This window comes from Cariama cristata, unplaced genomic scaffold (genome assembly GCF_000690535.1).
Source record: "Cariama cristata isolate BGI_N322 unplaced genomic scaffold, ASM69053v1 scaffold29915, whole genome shotgun sequence".
NCBI classification, from domain to species: domain Eukaryota; kingdom Metazoa; phylum Chordata; class Aves; order Cariamiformes; family Cariamidae; genus Cariama; species Cariama cristata.
Window position 1 is genome coordinate 26,280 of NW_009616377.1, and position 18,124 is coordinate 44,403.

At 39.7% G+C, this 18,124-nt stretch overlaps 1 protein-coding gene across 1 annotated transcript in view; it reads left to right on the plus strand.

Moving 5' to 3' along the window:
- The window catches only part of COL4A5 (collagen, type IV, alpha 5), a 60,178-nt gene that overhangs the window by 12,136 nt on the left and 29,918 nt on the right, over nt 1–18,124 (plus strand). The window contains exons 4-26 of the mRNA XM_009700149.1: nt 74–118; nt 225–287; nt 1,060–1,113; nt 1,798–1,824; nt 3,076–3,156; nt 4,189–4,251; nt 4,817–4,852; nt 4,951–4,992; nt 5,102–5,194; nt 7,417–7,470; nt 7,578–7,634; nt 9,857–9,901; nt 10,002–10,055; nt 10,233–10,274; nt 10,742–10,874; nt 12,552–12,725; nt 13,916–13,999; nt 15,217–15,309; nt 15,906–15,976; nt 16,184–16,375; nt 16,831–16,999; nt 17,671–17,763; nt 17,854–17,958. Coding sequence (XP_009698451.1) covers nt 74–118; nt 225–287; nt 1,060–1,113; nt 1,798–1,824; nt 3,076–3,156; nt 4,189–4,251; nt 4,817–4,852; nt 4,951–4,992; nt 5,102–5,194; nt 7,417–7,470; nt 7,578–7,634; nt 9,857–9,901; nt 10,002–10,055; nt 10,233–10,274; nt 10,742–10,874; nt 12,552–12,725; nt 13,916–13,999; nt 15,217–15,309; nt 15,906–15,976; nt 16,184–16,375; nt 16,831–16,999; nt 17,671–17,763; nt 17,854–17,958 — 1,870 coding nt within the window. The remainder of the gene's footprint in view (nt 1–73; nt 119–224; nt 288–1,059; nt 1,114–1,797; nt 1,825–3,075; nt 3,157–4,188; nt 4,252–4,816; nt 4,853–4,950; nt 4,993–5,101; nt 5,195–7,416; nt 7,471–7,577; nt 7,635–9,856; nt 9,902–10,001; nt 10,056–10,232; nt 10,275–10,741; nt 10,875–12,551; nt 12,726–13,915; nt 14,000–15,216; nt 15,310–15,905; nt 15,977–16,183; nt 16,376–16,830; nt 17,000–17,670; nt 17,764–17,853; nt 17,959–18,124) is intronic.

Here is an 18,124-nt window from a genome sequence, read left to right on the forward strand (position 1 = left end):
AGTAAAACCTTGTAATATCCTTTTGCACATCCATTGAGACCATACTGTTTATATGTGGTTAATTTCTTTCTAGGGACCGCCAGGGCTTCCAGGATTTCCAGGAACACCAGGACTTCCTGTGAGTAGGAATGGGCTGTATAGATACAAATCTGTTTGCTTTCATCTTTCAGGCCCAGAAGACCATCCTACAAGCTAACTCTTCTTTCCTCTTTTCCACTTTAAAGGGATTACCAGGGCAAGATGGGCCACCAGGACCTCAGGGTATCCCAGGATGCAATGGAACAAAGGTGGAATCCCTTAAAAATTCCTAACAATGCAACAATAACATGACAAAGAGATCTTGTTCTCCTGGCTGTAGCCAATAGGTTTAGTTTATTATGTGCAGCAGTACTTGCTGTTACTGAGTTGTGGAGGTAATTCCAAGATAATTCAGGCTTGCACACACATCTGAGAGAAGAGGTCATGGTCTGGTACATAAAGTACAAGTTTTGCCAGAAATTGCTAGCACCAAGACACAACATTTATACTCTGCAGCCAATGTAGTTACATTCTTTGTTCTAATCCTTAATTTTATAGCTAACAACTGAGAGGAGTGCCTGATAATTAGATCATATACTACATCTGGTCTTTGTAGTAGACTCTTGCTACCAAGGAAAACTCATTACCTAACAGTGAGACTTTTTAATTATTAATTTTTAATGATATTGCATTGAAAATACTGATTTGGTATCCTTGTTGGAAGGAGTCACTTTCATTCTAACATGCTACTTAGCTTCATGTTACAATCTTTCTGGAAGAGAAGTTGATCTTCTATATCACTATGTATGTTTTCCATCTCTGTAGTATAGTACTTTGCCTGGAAATATGTGGAAATATCTGAGTGTGGAAAGTTCTGTTTCAGTCAGTTGTGTGATTTAACAGACTGTTTATCCTATAGCTTGTTGCAATACAATTTGCTACTCTAGATGATAAGCTAACAATGAAACTGGACTTTTCAGTCAAAATTTATCGGTTTATGTTTTGTTTTGGTTTTGACTAATTGTTTTCTTCATCCGTAAGGGAGAACGTGGATTCCCAGGCAGTCCAGGTTTTCCTGGTTTACAAGGGCCTCCTGTAAGTAAAAGATTTCCAGATCAGCTACGTGTAATCCACTGAAAGACTTCTGCTTAGATCTGTGAAAGATCAGATAAATATGAGCCTCTTTTTGCAGTTGTTCTTTTAACAAGTAAGAATATATTAGGGTTTTTATGGTTAATTAGAAAATTTTAGATGGCCAATAAAAGTGAGCTTTTCTGATACATGCTGTCATAAAGCTAATAAGCCCTTTGAATTCTTACATGCTGAGATGTTTTGCCACCTGCAGAAAAATCCAAATACGTGCATATGTGTCAGAGAAGTAAGATTTTGATACTGTCATCTGGTACATCTAAAGAGTCTTACCGGTGATTAATGGGGCAGAAAAAAGAGACAGTGTAGGGTGTTTTCTTTATAAAACACAAGGATGGTACAACAAAGAAGGAAATGTAGTAGATGGGATGGATAATAGGAGGCATTAAGAAAAGAAATTGCTAGGAAACGGAGATGTAGTCCCTTTAATGCTTAACATTCACTGTGAAAGTACTTCTCTAATTTTTCCATTCGATTAAAAAATTTTTTTTTCCCTGTTTCATATATTCTTTAGATATCTATCTTTAATGGTTGCCTCATGGTGTGGATCTGATTAGCGGTTTGCAAATAACATACCAATGGTCTATTTTTATTGATCTTTCTCTTATTTTTTGTTTCTTTTAAACAAAGGGACCCCCTGGTCTGCCAGGTATGAAGGTAAGTGTTCTGTACTCACCCATCGAAGTACTAACCAGGAATTGGTGTGCAGTGTGATCTGGCATAAGTAACCTGCTTGCTTTTATGCAAGACCATGTCTATCCACTGGAATCTGGAGTGACGTTCTGCAGAAAGCTTCGTGTTTCCAGGTCACTCCAGTGCACCTAACTGGAAATTCTGCAGTAGCTTTACTCAGTTTGGGTCAGTAGTTCCAGAAGTAGCAGGCTGTTTTCTGAAGCTGGTTTCCTTGGGAGTGTGAGGGCCACTGTCTGCTTGTGTCGGGATGCATCAAGTTAGCAAAATACCTATGAACACTGAAATGCACCAGTAGTCTGCCTGTGCATTCTTAAGAACACTGCCAGAGACGAAGCGATAATAACTTAAAATATCAGTGAAAGAGAATAGTGCAACATCTTATGTTCCTTTTGAAAACATGCTTTCTACTGTATAGATTACTATGTAGATGGCTTTTTCTCCTAATGTAAATAATCTCGTAATCTGATTTTGGACCTTAAGGACCTCTTTTATTTTTTTAAGGGTTTTTTTTATTGTATCCTTGACCTATTTGAGTATGGGCCAAAGTATCAGGTTTGCTTCAAATCTATTTTAAAGGAAACTTGACCCACAGAATTATTCCAATAAACTCCTGAGAGGACAGCATACCAGTGGTGCTGGGAAATTGTGACCATTAAGGTGAATTGTTTTTCTCAGCTCCTTTTCTTCCCAATTGTTTTAAAGATACTAAAAGGCAAGCTGATCAGAACACATACCTTTAAAACAAAGATATTCCCTGAAATCAATAAGAAACTGTGCTTCAGTATAGACCATGAAGCATGACTATTGTAACAGCGTACTCATCATTAATCTCGTGAGGTGGGACATTGGAAAAAGCTGAATGAGCCTTTTTTCTCTTGTGTCCTATCCACTGCTTTCACATGAAGCTAAAATATCTCTTTCTGTTGTGAAGCATTTGTATTCCTAATCTTTTGGAATTTAAATCAATGCTGATATATTTGTACATATAAAAAGAGAGCTTTTAATAGTTGGTAGTTTAGCCAGTTAAAGAATCCTCATCTCTCCTAAAAAGAGCTATTCGTGAAAAATCCAGTACTTATATTAAAGAGTACTACTAGGGTGTAGCATAAGTCTGAATCTCTCAGAGTCTTAAGAGCCACTATGTGTCTTTGGAGTCAGAATGGTGATAAAGAATTGTGAAATGTGCTATTAATTAAAGCCAGCTTTTTCTTCTAGGGTGAAGCAGGTGAAATAATTACATCCTTGCTACCAGGACAGAAGGGCGACCCAGGATTTCCAGGTCTTCCAGGGATACCTGTAAGTTGTGTAATGTACTATTAGGCTGTGTTCTGCCAAAAAGATAACATGAAAAGTATTTGCATTACAGCACTATTGGAACATTTGGTGCTAGGGGATCCATATGTTTACATGGAGAAGCAGGGCTCACATTTAATGTACCTCTAGTTTATGGCTTGAGGGAAACTGCGTGCTTCCGTGTGGGTCTTAGAGTGACCCACAGCGTCCAGAAAGGTCTCATGGTCAGGAAAGTGGTGTCCAGCAGACAGCAGTACTCACAGTTACTGACTTCCTTCTGTGCTTCCCCTGCTTGTTCCCCCTTCCTAGACATTCTCTGTATCAGTTCTGGAGTTCCCTTCCCTTCTTCACCCTGAGGTAAAGCAAGTAATATCTGCATTTTAGGGCTGTAGTCACTATTTTGGATGGTAGGAAGAGAGAGTAATGTCTCAGCTGTTCTCCTCATGTTGCACATCCTGAACAGTGTCTCTGTTCTCTTAGCAGTTTTCTGTGAAAACAGCTAGTGACTCCAGGCCCTGTGCTTCCCCACTGAGCCATTCACTGCTTTAGTGGAAGAACAAGGGGAGCAGAAAATGAGTCTATCGGCCTGGACTGGACAGAAGCCAGAGACTCCCATTTCCTGGTACAGAGAAGCAAGCCCCAGGCTATTCTGACCAGACTGAGCCTGTTAGCATTTCTGTTCCTCTGATCTGTGCTTCCCTATTGTCTGTTTCTGGCTGGGAGGAATCACAAATACAAAGTGTTTTGTTGTTCTCTCTCAGTGCATGAAGAGAAAGAAAGCACAAAAGTAGTTCAAAACAAAAAAGCATTCCCTTATCCAAGCCAAAGAGATGTATTGGTGTTGAGAGCAGAACACTCCTAACACCATGTGTGCTCCTTTAGGCCATTCCACAAGGACAGATTGGTAGGTTAGTGGTCAGCTACTTTGATTTGATGAGTTTGGGGTGCCAGCTGTTGGGGGTTTTTGACCTTAAAGGTCTCACTGCTTTTTCATACAAAGGTGCTCTTTCACAGCCCCCTCCACTTTCTCAACAGGGCCCACCCGGCTCCATGGGAATACCAGGTCCAGTTGGCCCTCCAGGGCCCCCAGGTTTGACAGTAAGTTTCCTTAACCTGTTTCCCATAAAGTGTTAAATGGGACAATTATTTCTTTGTTCATGTTCTCAGAGGCAGGTCAGTAAAGTGCGGAGGTCTTGGTAATCACAACTTGATATGAAGACAACAGCAACTATGCATACAGTTCACCCTGGAGCTGCTACTGTGCACATTTAAATGTGATACAGTTGAAACAGCCTGTTCCCAGACTTCTTTTTGCTTTAAATCAGGCTGAATCTTTGTGCAGGCTCCTTATTTGCCTGAAATCTGAGGGACAAGATTTATCTTATTTAGACTAGGATAATTCTTTCCTTAATGTTTAATACCTGACTGTTGAATTTTATTTGAGACTCTCACTTAAAGGAAGAACTAGTTTCTTAAATATTTGTGAAGTTGAATAGCATGAGGAAGAGCTTTCAGAGGAAGGCAAGGTGCCTTGCCAACATGAATGTAATGCACAGACGTCAAAGTAGCAACCTTGTTCATGTTTGTGTTTGGGTTTTTTTTTCCACAAAGCAGCAAGTAAAGCGCTTGAAGTGACACTTTTTTTTTTTTCCTTTTTTAATAGGGACCTCCTGGCCCACCAGGGCTGCCAGGACCTAAGGTATTTTCTTTCCCTTATTGATGGTGGTGGTGGACTGTTTTGTTTTTCTTTCTGTTCATTTGTCACTTCTAAGGGCTGATGAGTTACACTTTTTGCAGGGTAATATGGGTTTGAATTTCCAAGGACCCAAAGGTGAAAAAGTGAGTAGATGATCATGATGATATTTTTGCTTATTACTTTCAAAATACTTATGCATGCCCTTTTTGGCTTGTATTGCCTGTAACAAACTGCCACCTTCTTGCACATTAGGGTGAACAAGGTCTTCAGGGACCTCCAGGGCCACCAGGACAAATTGGAGAGCAGAAGAGACCAAATGACATTGAGTTTCAGAAAGGAGATCAGGTGAGTGGGAAACTATATCCATCTGTAAGAGCATGTAAATCAAGCTGCAGCCTCTATTGGTTTGGCTCATATATACTCACATCCTGCTTACTGCAGAGGTTCTATTAGTTTTCTCAAAGTAGTGAATATTTCAGGCCTGAGTACTTTGCCTTTAATGGAAGGCATGCCAGTCACATTAGCTTAGTTACTTCCCTTAGTAAAATAACTACTCTTAAGAAACTCTCTTAAAGGAAGTTCATAGTAACAGTAAAAGCAGTTAAAATATTCTCATTCCTTGGAACACCCAGACTGCAATTTTCAAAGCTGTCTGAGAATTCAGATTCCAATTAATTAACCAGCTGTGTCATCCATTGTGAAGAAGGCTTTTGAAAATTTTAACTCAATTTCTTTTTTATTTTTTCTTTTTTTTCCTCCTTTTTTGTGTCATTAGTGAAGCCCCAAGATCTTTCTTCCTTGTGGTCTGAATAAAGTACTTTCCCTGTTTCTAGCCTCTCAAAAGTAAATATCAAGCCATATTATGACAGTAAGCTCAAACTGTTGGTTTGATTTGTATGGATCTTTCAAAAAATGCCAGAAAGTCATTGGGAGAGTTGCCATTTTTAAAGTTACTACGTTTTTTCCTTTCTTCTTCAATGGGGAACATTTCACAGTACCATTTGGTTCTGGGTGCTAGTCATAGACAGTCTGAGCTGCACCAGCAGGATCATGGGTGCCTGGACTTCATGTTTTCTTTGAAGTTTCTGTGGTATTCTCAAATTCCACCCTGAGTAATAGAAGAGTTGAGGTAGATATTTTGAGGCAAGAGTGGTGAGTGATCGTTTTTATGTTCTGGTTATTTTGCAAATGTCACTGTGGTAACTGAACTGTAAACTATTAGTTTCCTCCATCTGTATTTGGATCAGTTTCTTCCTTTCCACCTTTCCATCTTGGGAAATGTCTCAGAGAAGGAAGCTTTGACAGGCAGCAGTATTTTATTTTGGCAGAATGTAGGACAATTCTGCCCTTCATCTTGATCAAAACCATTTGTTACCTTTCCTTTCAGAGAAACATTAGGCACCACTAAGGCATTTCCTAGAGCTATCCACTGATGTACATTTGCAATGCACAGTCATCCTAGAAAGGTCTCAGTCTCTGGTTTTGTCTCTATTTTACTGGATGGTGGGACAGAAGGCAAAGAGCAGCACTGTGTGTCTTTATATTTTTAAGAAAACACAAGGTGACATTTTGACTACATTGTAATTGAAGCAAAAATTCATCTGACTTTATTAGGGTCAGAGTAATTTGCCTCTGTCATTGGGGATCTCTGAAGGACTAATTATACCAGCATGAAGTTATACCAATGTACAAAATTAAGGCATTCTAACTACATTCCTTTTAACGCACTAAGACTTACAAACACAGTCTGAGTGCATTGCCTTTGACCAATGTTAACAATGAATTCAAAGTTTAAAAATTTGTTTTTATTTCAACAAAGGTTATGCTTTGTGGTACACAATCAGTAAAAAATGTCAACATTGCACTTATTTTTTTTTTGTGAATACAAAGTTCTGGTGTGTACCTCCACCTATGATCTCTGACTGAAAAATCAAGTGTATAGATGGGCTTGTAAAAGTCTAGGAGGCCTCCAAGAAAATAACAGAAACTCGGCACAGAAACCTTTTGTGGAATCAATAGCCCATAACTTTTCTTTAAGTTAACGGTGAAGAGATTTAAGAACTTGTACAAAGGTGTAACAAGACAAAATAGAAACCCTAACTTTTTAACACTGATCCTGTGACACTTTTCTGACAAACACACTTTTGATCCTGATGACCTTGCAACTTCAGCAATTACCAGTAATCTAATGACTGTTGCTCCTGTAATTACAGCAGGATCTGGCAGTTGTTCATTCTTTCCTTCTTTCCTTTTTTTCTTCCTTCTTTTTATTATTGTCTAGCAGCTGCAGGCCACCAAGCCAGCTGCTGCAGTGCACGCAGGAGGCAGTTGTGTCTTAGTGCAGTGAATCATCTAAATAAACAGGATGAGCAGTTAATAAAATTTATAGATGCACTTGAAGTTCCACACAAAAAAAGAATAAATATGATCCTCTGCTGTTCATAGTACTTGGAAACATACATGTCAGCAAAAAAAGAAACTGTTTAAAAAAAAAAAAATAAAATCAACTGAGCTACTAGGGAGTGATGGAGGCTTTAACCCTCTTTTTCTTTGCCCGTGCTTGACAGGGTATTCCAGGTGATCCAGGCCCACCAGGACTTCCTGGGCCACAAGGCCCTCCTGTGAGTAGTCCTCTCTTAGTTCTTTTTTTGTTGCATCTGTATCAGAACTGTAAATTCATTTTACTCTGGCTTGTGGACTCAGTTTAAGATGACGTTTGTGTGTCCAGGGTCTTCCCGGTGGCGTAAAAGGTGAAAAAGGTGAGCAAGGAGAACCAGGCAAAAGAGTAAGTAGTCTGTTTAACCAAACATTTATCTTTCCAATCAGTGTTATCTTTGAGAATTAAGCAAATGTTGAATTCAGGTGGGGCCATCAGCCTCTGGGTAAGAGACTTTTTTTTTTTTTTTTCCCCATAACCTGGAAAACTAGTAGATGATGCATCTGGTTCATGAAAGTTCTTCTAGCTATGGATCTCTCAGTGCTTGCTGATAGAATTATCTACATGTAGATCTTAGTTTTGCGGGCAAGAGAAAATAATTTGAATGATGTTACCTAGTTACATGTGGGAAACCTTCTTCAAAGTTGTTGGACTACTTGACTGAAGCAGCAGTTTTCTGTTTCCTTTTAGAGAGGGTCTTCATTCAGTTTGCTATGTACTGGCTTGCCAAGCAGCATGAGATTGGTATATATTTAAGCTGATCTATGTAAACTCATTCTCAGTGGGTTTACTTGTGAGGTGAGTCACAAAACCAAGTCTCTGAACACTACATTAAGACCAAAAGTCCATTTGTCACTTCCCAAGAGACTACTTCAGTTTATGTGCTATCTGGGGAGGGGACGAGTCAGGATAGCTGCATCTAGGGATAGCATGAGACACTTTGTTCATGTCTAGACTCAAATCCATCCTGGAATTTAGTTTTACTCAGATATCACAGCTCAGAAAAGCTAAGAAAGATCATAGAAGGGCTAAGGAATAGGATGGAAATAGCATGGGCTGGACCAGCAAAGAAAAGACAAGCTGCTACCAGCTCAAGGCATTCTGTATTTTCACTTTCACTGCTACTCAACTTACAGTTTCATCAACATAATGGACCCCTTTGAAAATCAAGACACAAGTCTTGCTCAGATTAATGGGGCAATACATGAACACTGTTTAGAAACATGTCGGTAACAGGTTTCTCAATTTCTATAGGAAATAAATACAAAGGAAACAAATGTTTAGTGTTCTGGATAAAATCCTTCTTAGTTGCCGAGATTTATATGAGGGCTTTGGTTTGCCGCCTTTAAGGAACATAACAAATGAGGCAGATTTACAAAGCCAGAATTCTCATTATATTTTGAGTGGCTTTTGAATTGTATTTTCCAAGTTGCTTCTCTCTGCAAAAGTAAATGGGAACCACATAAATTTGTAAGGATCTGACAGGTTATCTGAGGGGATATGGCAAATGTCTTTTGCCAAAAGCTTGTTTACTAACATTTTTGTTTGGGTTTATCACTCTGAATTTGGGCATGTTGCATACTTAAAGTGTAGTTTTGTTATTAATTTACTCTAAATCTGCCTTTTAGGGCTCCATATGATTCTGTGTGGCTCAAACCCATTTCAGATATACTCACAAAAATGTCAGTATATGTAATCAAACAGGTAGTTCTGCAAATTCATGGGAAATTTTAAAACCTCATTTTTGAGAATCAAAACTCATCACTAATAATAAAGAATTCATAAATTACATTGTACTCTAATACACCATATCTGTCAGGTCTTATTATCAACTTCTCAATGATTGAGAGTTGATCTTGGCGCTGTGGTGAAACATAATCACCTATTACAGTTATGTTCCAGCCGGTGTCCCCCATACATACTGCTTCTGTAATGCTAACCTAACCATAGAATTCTACTTGTCTTGCCCAGTGAATGGTCTGAAATAAAGTGGAACTTACACTGCTTTTATTGCAGCAATGACAAATCGGTTCAGCAAGAATATATGGTTTTTAGAAGTCACTTCTTTGAACAGAATTGCACTTTGTATTTTTGTTGATATTATTCTTCAGAAAATTGTTTTTAATTTAAAGGAGAGTTAAAATTCAAACACAAAAATGATTGTATTTAATTTCAGTAGTCACATTATACTAATTCCCTAATTAAATATAATGTTCTAGTGTTTAGGGAGTTATGATCTGTTTACCAAATAAAGAATTTCTCTAATGTTAAAATAAAGGGAGCTATTAAACACAATGAATCAGCAATTGTTAACTGGAGATCATTTTGTGCTGTATTTGCACAACATTCTTGAGACTTGTCATCTTTTTGTGCTCTGGTTTTCAAAATGAAAACCTCAATTTAGATAACTCCATTGATTATACTTGGTTGATGTCTTTGACCTATTTGTCACAAGGACTGCATTCTAGAGAAAGTTTGGTTTATTGAAAAATGGGAAATACGTAACAATTTCCATAAGAATTCTTCACCACTGAAGCATTTTATTTCAATGCGTGTTTATGTCTTTGAAGGGAAAGCCTGGCAAAGATGGAGAACCTGGTCAGCCTGGTAGGGATGTGAGTAACTTGTACATTTCTAATCTAAGCAGACTCTTTCTAAGCTTTTCTGCTGATATGGAGAAGATCTGAGTGTGATTGTTTTTCTCTTTTCTTGAAGGGTTTACCTGGTGGACCTGGAATAGATGGTGTTCCAGGAAGAGAGGGTGAAAAGGTATGCCAGGTTTTTTGTCATTATTGCTACAGTAGCTTGAAAATCTGTCATCGCTGAGTTCAGTTCTGGCTGAATAGTAATTGCATTGCCTATGCTATTACAGTGTTGAGGAATATTTGCAATAACTTTCTTGTACTAATGCACAACATAAAAAAATGCTCTTAATTTCATTGGTAGGGTGAAAAAGGTGATATTGGTCCCCCTGGTCCTCCTGGAATTGTAAGTTGCTGATACTTTCTTTTCTTTCTGCATTTGTTTGACAGTGTTGTTTCATCATAGTTCTTGAGTAACTGAGAGTCAGTCCCATCTCCAGGTGTAACAATAACAGAACCAGTAAAGATTTCATATATTCACTAATGGAAGCGATTGTTTCCTTTCCAGATAGATTCTGTGCTCTAGGATTTGCTAGGTTACAAACACAAAGTTAGACTATAACCTCAGACCAGCAGAAATTGAGTCAGATTCACTGAAGCCTGTTATAACCATGTTGACTTGGCAGTATAAGTGCTTCCTATTGGGGGATGCTCTTTACTGGAATTTTACCTGGTAATTCAGTGGAGCAGGAAAAGCATCCTGTCATTGGTATAAGGTTCAAAGTATGTTGAACTTTCCCTCCCTCGCATCTCTACCGTTCCAGTGACTCTTTTCTTGGCAAGTTGTTTCACATGAACATGAAACATTTACAGGTCATTTCAAGACCAGGCATTGATGCAACAGTGGGGCCAAAAGGTAGCAAAGGATTGCCAGGACTTCCAGGAGCCAAAGGGGAGCGTGGATTCTCTGGTAGGCCCGGCCCACCTGGCTTGCCAGGTTCTCCAGGTAGGAGTGCAAGCATTAAAATAAAGCTGTGTGTTCAAATGTCTGAATGGATATTTAGCTTCATGATCTTTTCACAGTCACAGAACCATCAGGGTTGGAAGGGACCTTTGGAGATCATCTAGTCCAACCCCCTTGCCAAAGCAGGTTCACCTAGAGCAAGTTGCACAGGAACACGACCAGGCGGGTTTTGAATATCTCCAGAGAAGGAGACTCCACAACCTCTCTGGGCAGCCTGTTCCAGTGCTCTGCCACTCTCAAAGTACAGAAGTTCTTCCTCATATTCAGATGGAACTTCCTGTGTTTCAGTTTGTGTCCGTTGCCCCTTAACCTGTCACTGGGCACCACTGAAAAGAATCTGGCCCCATCCTCTTGACATCCACCCTTAAGGTATTTATAAGCATTGTTGAGATCCCCTCTCAGTCTTCTCCAAGCTGAACAGACCCAGTTCCCTCAGCCTTTCCTCATAAGAGGGGTGCTCCAGTCCCTTCATCGCCTTCCACCAGACTCTCTCCAGTAGTTCCTTGTCTTTCTTGAACTGGGGAGCCCAGAACTGGACACAGTACTCCAGATGTGGCCTCACCAGGGCAGAGTAGAGGGGGAGGAGCACCTCCCTTGACCTGCTGGCCACACTCTTCCTGATGCACCCGAAGATACCATTGGCTTTCTTGGCCGTGAGGGCACATTGCTGGCTCATGGTCAACTTGTTGTCTGTCAGGACTCCCAGGTCCTTCTCCACCAAGCTGTTCTCCAGCAGGTCAACCCCCAGCCTGTACTGGTGCATGGGGTTATTCCTCCCTAGGTGCAGGACCCTACATTTGCCTTTGTTGAACTTCAACAGGTTCCTCTGCTCCCAACTCTCTAGCCTGTGCAGGCCTCACTAAACGGCAGTGCAGCCTTCTGGTATATCAGCCACTCCTCCCAGTTTTATACCATCAGTGAACTTTTGCACTCCTTTTGACAGATGGATTGGACAGAAAGTGAAGGCAGAACTATTTAGAGCTACCTTTGAGCCTGAAGGGTGGTCATTAGCTTATGAGGATAATATGAGGAATTCTGAACATTCATTGCCCCTGCTGTGGTGAACAGAGGATGCTAATCATCAAGGCTGTCAAACAGACACTAGCTTAATGGTCTTGGGGGTAATTTGACTCATATCACTTACCTATAACATAAGTTATCCATTGCATTACATAGAGAAAGTATTGTGTACCAGAAGTCTTGTACCTGGCCATCAAACCTCGTCTCTGCTGTACATTGGCCAGTACTAAAGGAGACGATCTGAGTCTACAATGGGAGCAAATGGTGACACCTGTATTTGCCTTATACATGCGCAGAGAAGAACATTATGATTCTAATGTTACAGCTTGTAAACATTCTTTTTTCCATCAATACTTCCTTTCATTAGTCCTGTTTTAATATTTTTGCCTTCATAAATGTAGTTGTTGAGTCTCAGGTCAATTTTTCAAACAAAAATCTCTGAAAATGTAATATGTGCATATGTCAAACACTGCACATCAACATGTAGTTCAGTTCTATAAAAGAAATGTTATGGAGTGCTTACATGGAGAGACACAGTCTTATCTGTAGCATGCTATTCATCGTATATCATTGTCATCCTTGAAAAAAAAGTGATTTAAACCTTTGAGCTATCAAGGAACTAAGATCTTCCTATCTTAGGGATCACTACTGTTGGACCTCCTGGCCCTCCTGGCTTACCTGGTGAGAGAGGACAGAAGGGAGATCCAGGTTTACCTGGTGTTTCTATTCCTGGGCAACCAGGACTTGATGGACCACGAGGACCTCCAGGACCACCAGGTCCCCCAGGGCCACCCGCACCGTCTGTTCCTCCTGGTAAGTGATGATCACATGGACAGTAAGTAGAAGAGACTGAACAGCTTTGACTTTTTTTTTTTTAATTAATTCTACTTCCGAAGTTGTAGTTTATCAGCAGCTGAAGTCCATGACATTCCAAGCTATTTGTATGCATTCTACAAGTCGCTCCCATTGCAAATCAGGACATTTGTAGGAGAACTCTAGCCTTAAGGACAATTACAGAATTTGGAAATTCAATGATGTGAGTTGTGGTCTAGCTTTATCATGCCTCTTTCTACCTCAAGTGACCCCTACTGTGACTTTTCTGTGGGATTCAGCTAGAGTGGAGAAGAAGAAAACTCGTCAAATTTGAAGGGACCTTTGTGCGAACTCACACAATAATGACAGTCCTCAGACTGAAGCAGATTTGGCCCAGAAATACGAAATTAAGTATTTTTCCAATTTATGTTACATCCCATTTAATCCAACTAAGGAAAGTTACATTAAAACTTGTGCATAAAGCAGGATGTAACCACTTTGACACTGTCTTGAGTAAATTTAGCTTTCATGATATGATCTAATAAATGCTTGGAGGGACTATTCCCTACTAAGACTTGTGACACCAGGGGAGTCAAAGCAGTAATTTTTCACAGAATTCCAGTTTTGTTTCATAAATATTCTAGTGTGTAGACCACACAAAATTAGCTTGGGAGTGGACACTGGATGAAGGCTCTTAGATCCTTTTTAGTATAAGGGAAGTTGGGAGTGGGCGATGGAATACAAGAACCGGAAAGCTGTAGTGGAGAGGGGCTAACATGGTTCAGGGAGGAATGTAGTGTCTAGATGACATTGGCATCTTAAGTCCCCTCACTCTGATGATATTTCATACACGTGCTTTTATGATATGAGGCTGAATAGCAGAACATAGTGTAGAGATGGAAGTGTGTAGGCTGTGGGAAGTAGTGGGAGATAGGTTGTGGTTGTGAAGGAGAACTGATGATTGTTGTGTAATATCACTGATTGTTTCCTTTTGAGTTTGGATTACATTGGTGGGTTTTCATTAGCAGTCCTCTGTCTGAATTGCCAAAATGTTTGGTCTGTGATTCTGTGGGTACATTAGAATATCCACACAAATACTAGGAAGTACGTTTTTGTACTGAATACGTGTATTTGGTGCTGCTGTCAGTCTGACACAAATTGATCATTAAACCTCTCCTGATTCTCCTTAGGTGAAGGGTTATGTGAGCGGGGGCCACCAGGTCCTCCAGGAATTCCAGGACAACAAGGCTTTACGGGGGAGCGAGGCCAAAAAGGTGTAGTGTCATGGCGATCTTGTTTTTTCTGTTTGTTAAAGCTTGTTAAACAATGTAAAGCCTGCATTAAATAAGTATAAACCATGTCTCTTCCCAATAGGGTTGAGTGCAGATATTTTCTGTTTCGGAGTAAGCAAGCTGTTTTGCTTGGGCATAGGATAGTCCCTCAGCTAATGTTAAAGCACAGGAATCTAAAAGTGACTGAGGGTACAACCAATGCTAGGACCTAGCATGAATCATGATTAAAATAAAATGGAACTTTGGGTTTATGAGTATCTCCCAGGTAGATAGAAACCAAGTGCTTTGTAACAGCAGTTGCCAAGTCTATGTGAAAAAGTTTTATACTTACTCCGTTTATAAATTTGACATTTTTACAGAAAGCAACATTAAAATTATAAATGCAAAATTCCTAATTCGAGTTGGTAAATCTACAATAAGTTTGTTTGGTAAGCAAAAGAAAGACAATTTTAATGTGTATCCTTGTTTCCAAAAAGACAACCTTGCAATGAGGATGCTGATATGGGTAAGTGAGAATCTTTTCCTAGCTCAACCATGGACATCCTAGATGACCTTGGGCGTCTCACTTAATTTTGTACTCCTTTCAAATAGCAGTCTTTTTCTCATGGAGGTTGTAAGGATTAATTAATTAACCTAAATGAAGTGGTTAAATGCTACATTGACAAATGTCAACAAAGTCTGTATGTGAAGGAAATTCCTAAGCTTCTTGAAACCATTCTTTTTTTTTTAAATGAAATGTTTAGCCTATTGTCAAATCAATGAAACATTCCCAGTATTTATTTTGCACTCTTGGAGTTTAATTAAAGTTTGGATTTTGATATATGTGTTTCAGAGTTGTAATTTGTAGTGTCAAGTACCTACTTCAGAAGAGGACTTTTTTGCTGAGGAAAAAAAACTCCACAGTTTTATTTTTTATTATTGAAAGCATTTTTTTGTTTTAGTTTATTTTGCACTATTCTAAATAAATTCTAATCCTATCTGATATTGGTTGTCTGAGTTCTAGCAAACAAAAAGCTTCAGTTTGGCTTTCATGGGGGAAGCCTTCTAATATTTAAGCAATCATATAATTACATAAAATAGTCATTTTGGGCTTGGTATTATAGATCAGTAGCAAGAAAACAATTGCTGTTGTGCTGAATTCTTTTAATGTTTTCTAAGATCAGATTCTCAAGTATGCTTTTCAATGCAAATCTTTTTAGGTGATCAAGGAGACACATGCTTCAATTGCATAGGAACTGGAGTAGTTGGGCCTCCTGGGGAGAGAGGACCACCAGGACCTCCAGGTAGTCCAGGTAAGGCTATAGTCTTCACTGTTTTGCTTAATATGTTCCACAAAATCACTTTGGTATCAAAGTATCTGTGTATAATGCTAATGATATATCTGTGTGTTGTATACAAATTCAGATGTACAGTTGCCAGCTCCAGTTGGTGCATGTCATATTTTGCACAGTTGGGGAGTGTTAGGAAGAAACAGACTGGATGCGTGTAAAACAATCACTCGTTTTTTGAAAATCTGGTCTTTCCAAAAAAATTCTCTGATCAAAGACAGACTTGCAAGCGTTCTACATATTGAAGGTTTATAGTCTGCTATAGATTTAACTGAAACAGAGAAATTAACAACTTCTTGCTATTCCTGAAATTATAAAGGAGTTGGAGCTTTATAAAAAGTATGACATCTTTTGACACTACTGATTTAATTTAGAGTTGCAAATTTTTTTCTGCTCAAATAAAATCATGTGCTCTCAAAAAAAAAAAACCCAAAACCAAAAAAACCAGACTAAACCTTGCCTGTTTTTAAAACAACTTAGCTATTACACGAACAGCATGCTTGATATTTACAGCTTCTACAGTTTTAGGTTTTACTTTTATGTTTTTCTGCACTACTCAGGTTCTCCTGGTTTTCCTGGACCAAAAGGTGAAAAGGGGCTTCCTGGATTAACTGGCCTTGTAGGGCCACCAGTAAGTGGTGGTGTTATGTTCTGGTGGGAAAACAGTGTCTCATTTGTCTTGCCTGTTCGGTAGATCTGTGCACAGCAGACATGAATTCTTGTCTAATACTTATTTTTATGTCCATAACTAGCTTGAATGCTCCTATATTGTGCCAAACTCACAGAGGGAGTGAAAGAAAAACTAAAACGCCTTTTTTTTTTTTTTTTTTTTCCTCAGGGATTCCCAGGGTCACCAGGTGCTCCTGGCAGACCTGGTCCTAAAGGAGACCCAGGGGATGTCCTGACTTCTCCAGGCATGAAAGGTGACAAAGGGGACCCCGGCTTCCCAGGACCTCCAGGTCTTCCTGGCATAGATGGCACTCCTGGACGAGAGGGACTGCCAGGTCTACCTGGCCCTAAGGGGGAACCCGTGAGTTCCCATTTTATGCTATCTTTGATTGGACAGATGTTTTGGGAGGTCCTGGATGCATTTGACATAGTGCAAATAAGAGGACTGGCAAATGCGCTTTTTTCTGAATGTGACGAACGCAGTAATTCTCTTCAGTAGATGCCAATCTAGTGATGAATTATAGAGGTACTCCCTGAATCTGTCAATGCCTCTAAAAATAAACTGAGATTTCTCTTGGGTAGTGTCAGATGGTCCCTTCTGCCATTGTCTACTCTTCACCTATGTAGTGTGAAGAATGAAGTAGCTAGATTTAGATCTTATCTCTGCCATGTTAGTAACATGCAGGCAGCTAATGGCCTTGAGAGCTAGAAGGATGGAAACTGCAAAAGAGTTTCAAAACAGAAGCAATGAAACACTTTACTCCTTTGCTAGTAAATACATGTTCCTCTTTCCCACCCTGCTCTTCCTTTTTTCAGGGCAGTGTTGCATTCAAAGGAGAAATGGGTATTCCAGGTGATCCAGGAATACCAGGTCTTCCTGGAGACAAAGGACTTCCTGGACCTCCTGGTTTTGGTCCACAAGGTTCACCTGGTGAAAAGGGCATCCAAGGTGTATCAGGCCGTCCAGGGCCTCCTGGAGTTCCTGGTGAGTTGATCTCTGTGTGCTATTGAAAAAAAACCTGTAAAATCAGGTTTTGTCCTTTTGGTCCGGATAGTTCTCGGAACATAATGCTGCTTTTAAGCTTTTCCCAAAGGCACTGTAAGACCTGGTATTTGTAAGCTCCCTTACTGAAGGTCATCACAGAATCACAAAGTGAGCAGAATTTGTGCTATGTTACTATAGGCACATGACTCACCCTTCTGTTCTGACCTCTAGAGAAGCTTCTCCTCAACTGCCTATAGTGGAAATGCATTGTAACTACCATCTGGCTTATGCTTGGTAATACTGCAACTACAACAGTTTGTGAAAACAAAGGTTTGCTTTGAACAAGTTTGCTTTTGTTACTTTCTTGTCAGCTACACAGAGTCTGATCAAGTTGTGCTGGTGTCAGCTATGGAAAATACTATTCACATGATGGTACCTAGGAGGAAGCTAGAAAAAATAACATTTCAAGAAAAACTGTCTTAACATAAAACAATGCTTCTAAGCCTATAAATGCTGTATGGGGCTCAGGGGCAGATAGCCTATTAGGTGAAGTGTTGCTGGTGTTTAAGTTCTTTCTAAGCTTGGGATGTAGCTAGAATCTTTTTCTGCTCAAAGAAAAACAGAAAAGAAACTCCTATTGAGTGATACCTATTTCTTCTTTTTGGTCTTAGGTCCAAAAGGTGACCCTGGCCAGACTATTACAGAACCAGGAGTTCCTGGCCCCCCTGGTCCTCCAGGAAGAAATGGTGACCCAGGTCTTCCAGGTAAAGCAGCAGCTAGATACCCAGGGAATTCCAAGAGATTTTTATTCTGACTGATGGTTGATAACTATGTTGACTTTCTTCTTTTTACAGGAGATCCTGGTCAGCCAGGTCAGCGTGGTTTACCAGGCATCCCAGGTGCAAAGGGAGAGCCAGGTATTCCTGGCATTGGACTTCCAGGTCCACCAGGCCCAAAAGGTATGTTTACAGCCATGTTACTGTATTGTACTGGCTGGAAGAAGGGACGTAGCTGGTTGTGTGTCTTCACTTTTTCCTAGTGAGTTGATTTCTGTCTCTAGAATCCTTTAAAAAAATGTTTGTCTAGGAATTTATACATCTTTATAATAGTTTCAGAAGTATCGGG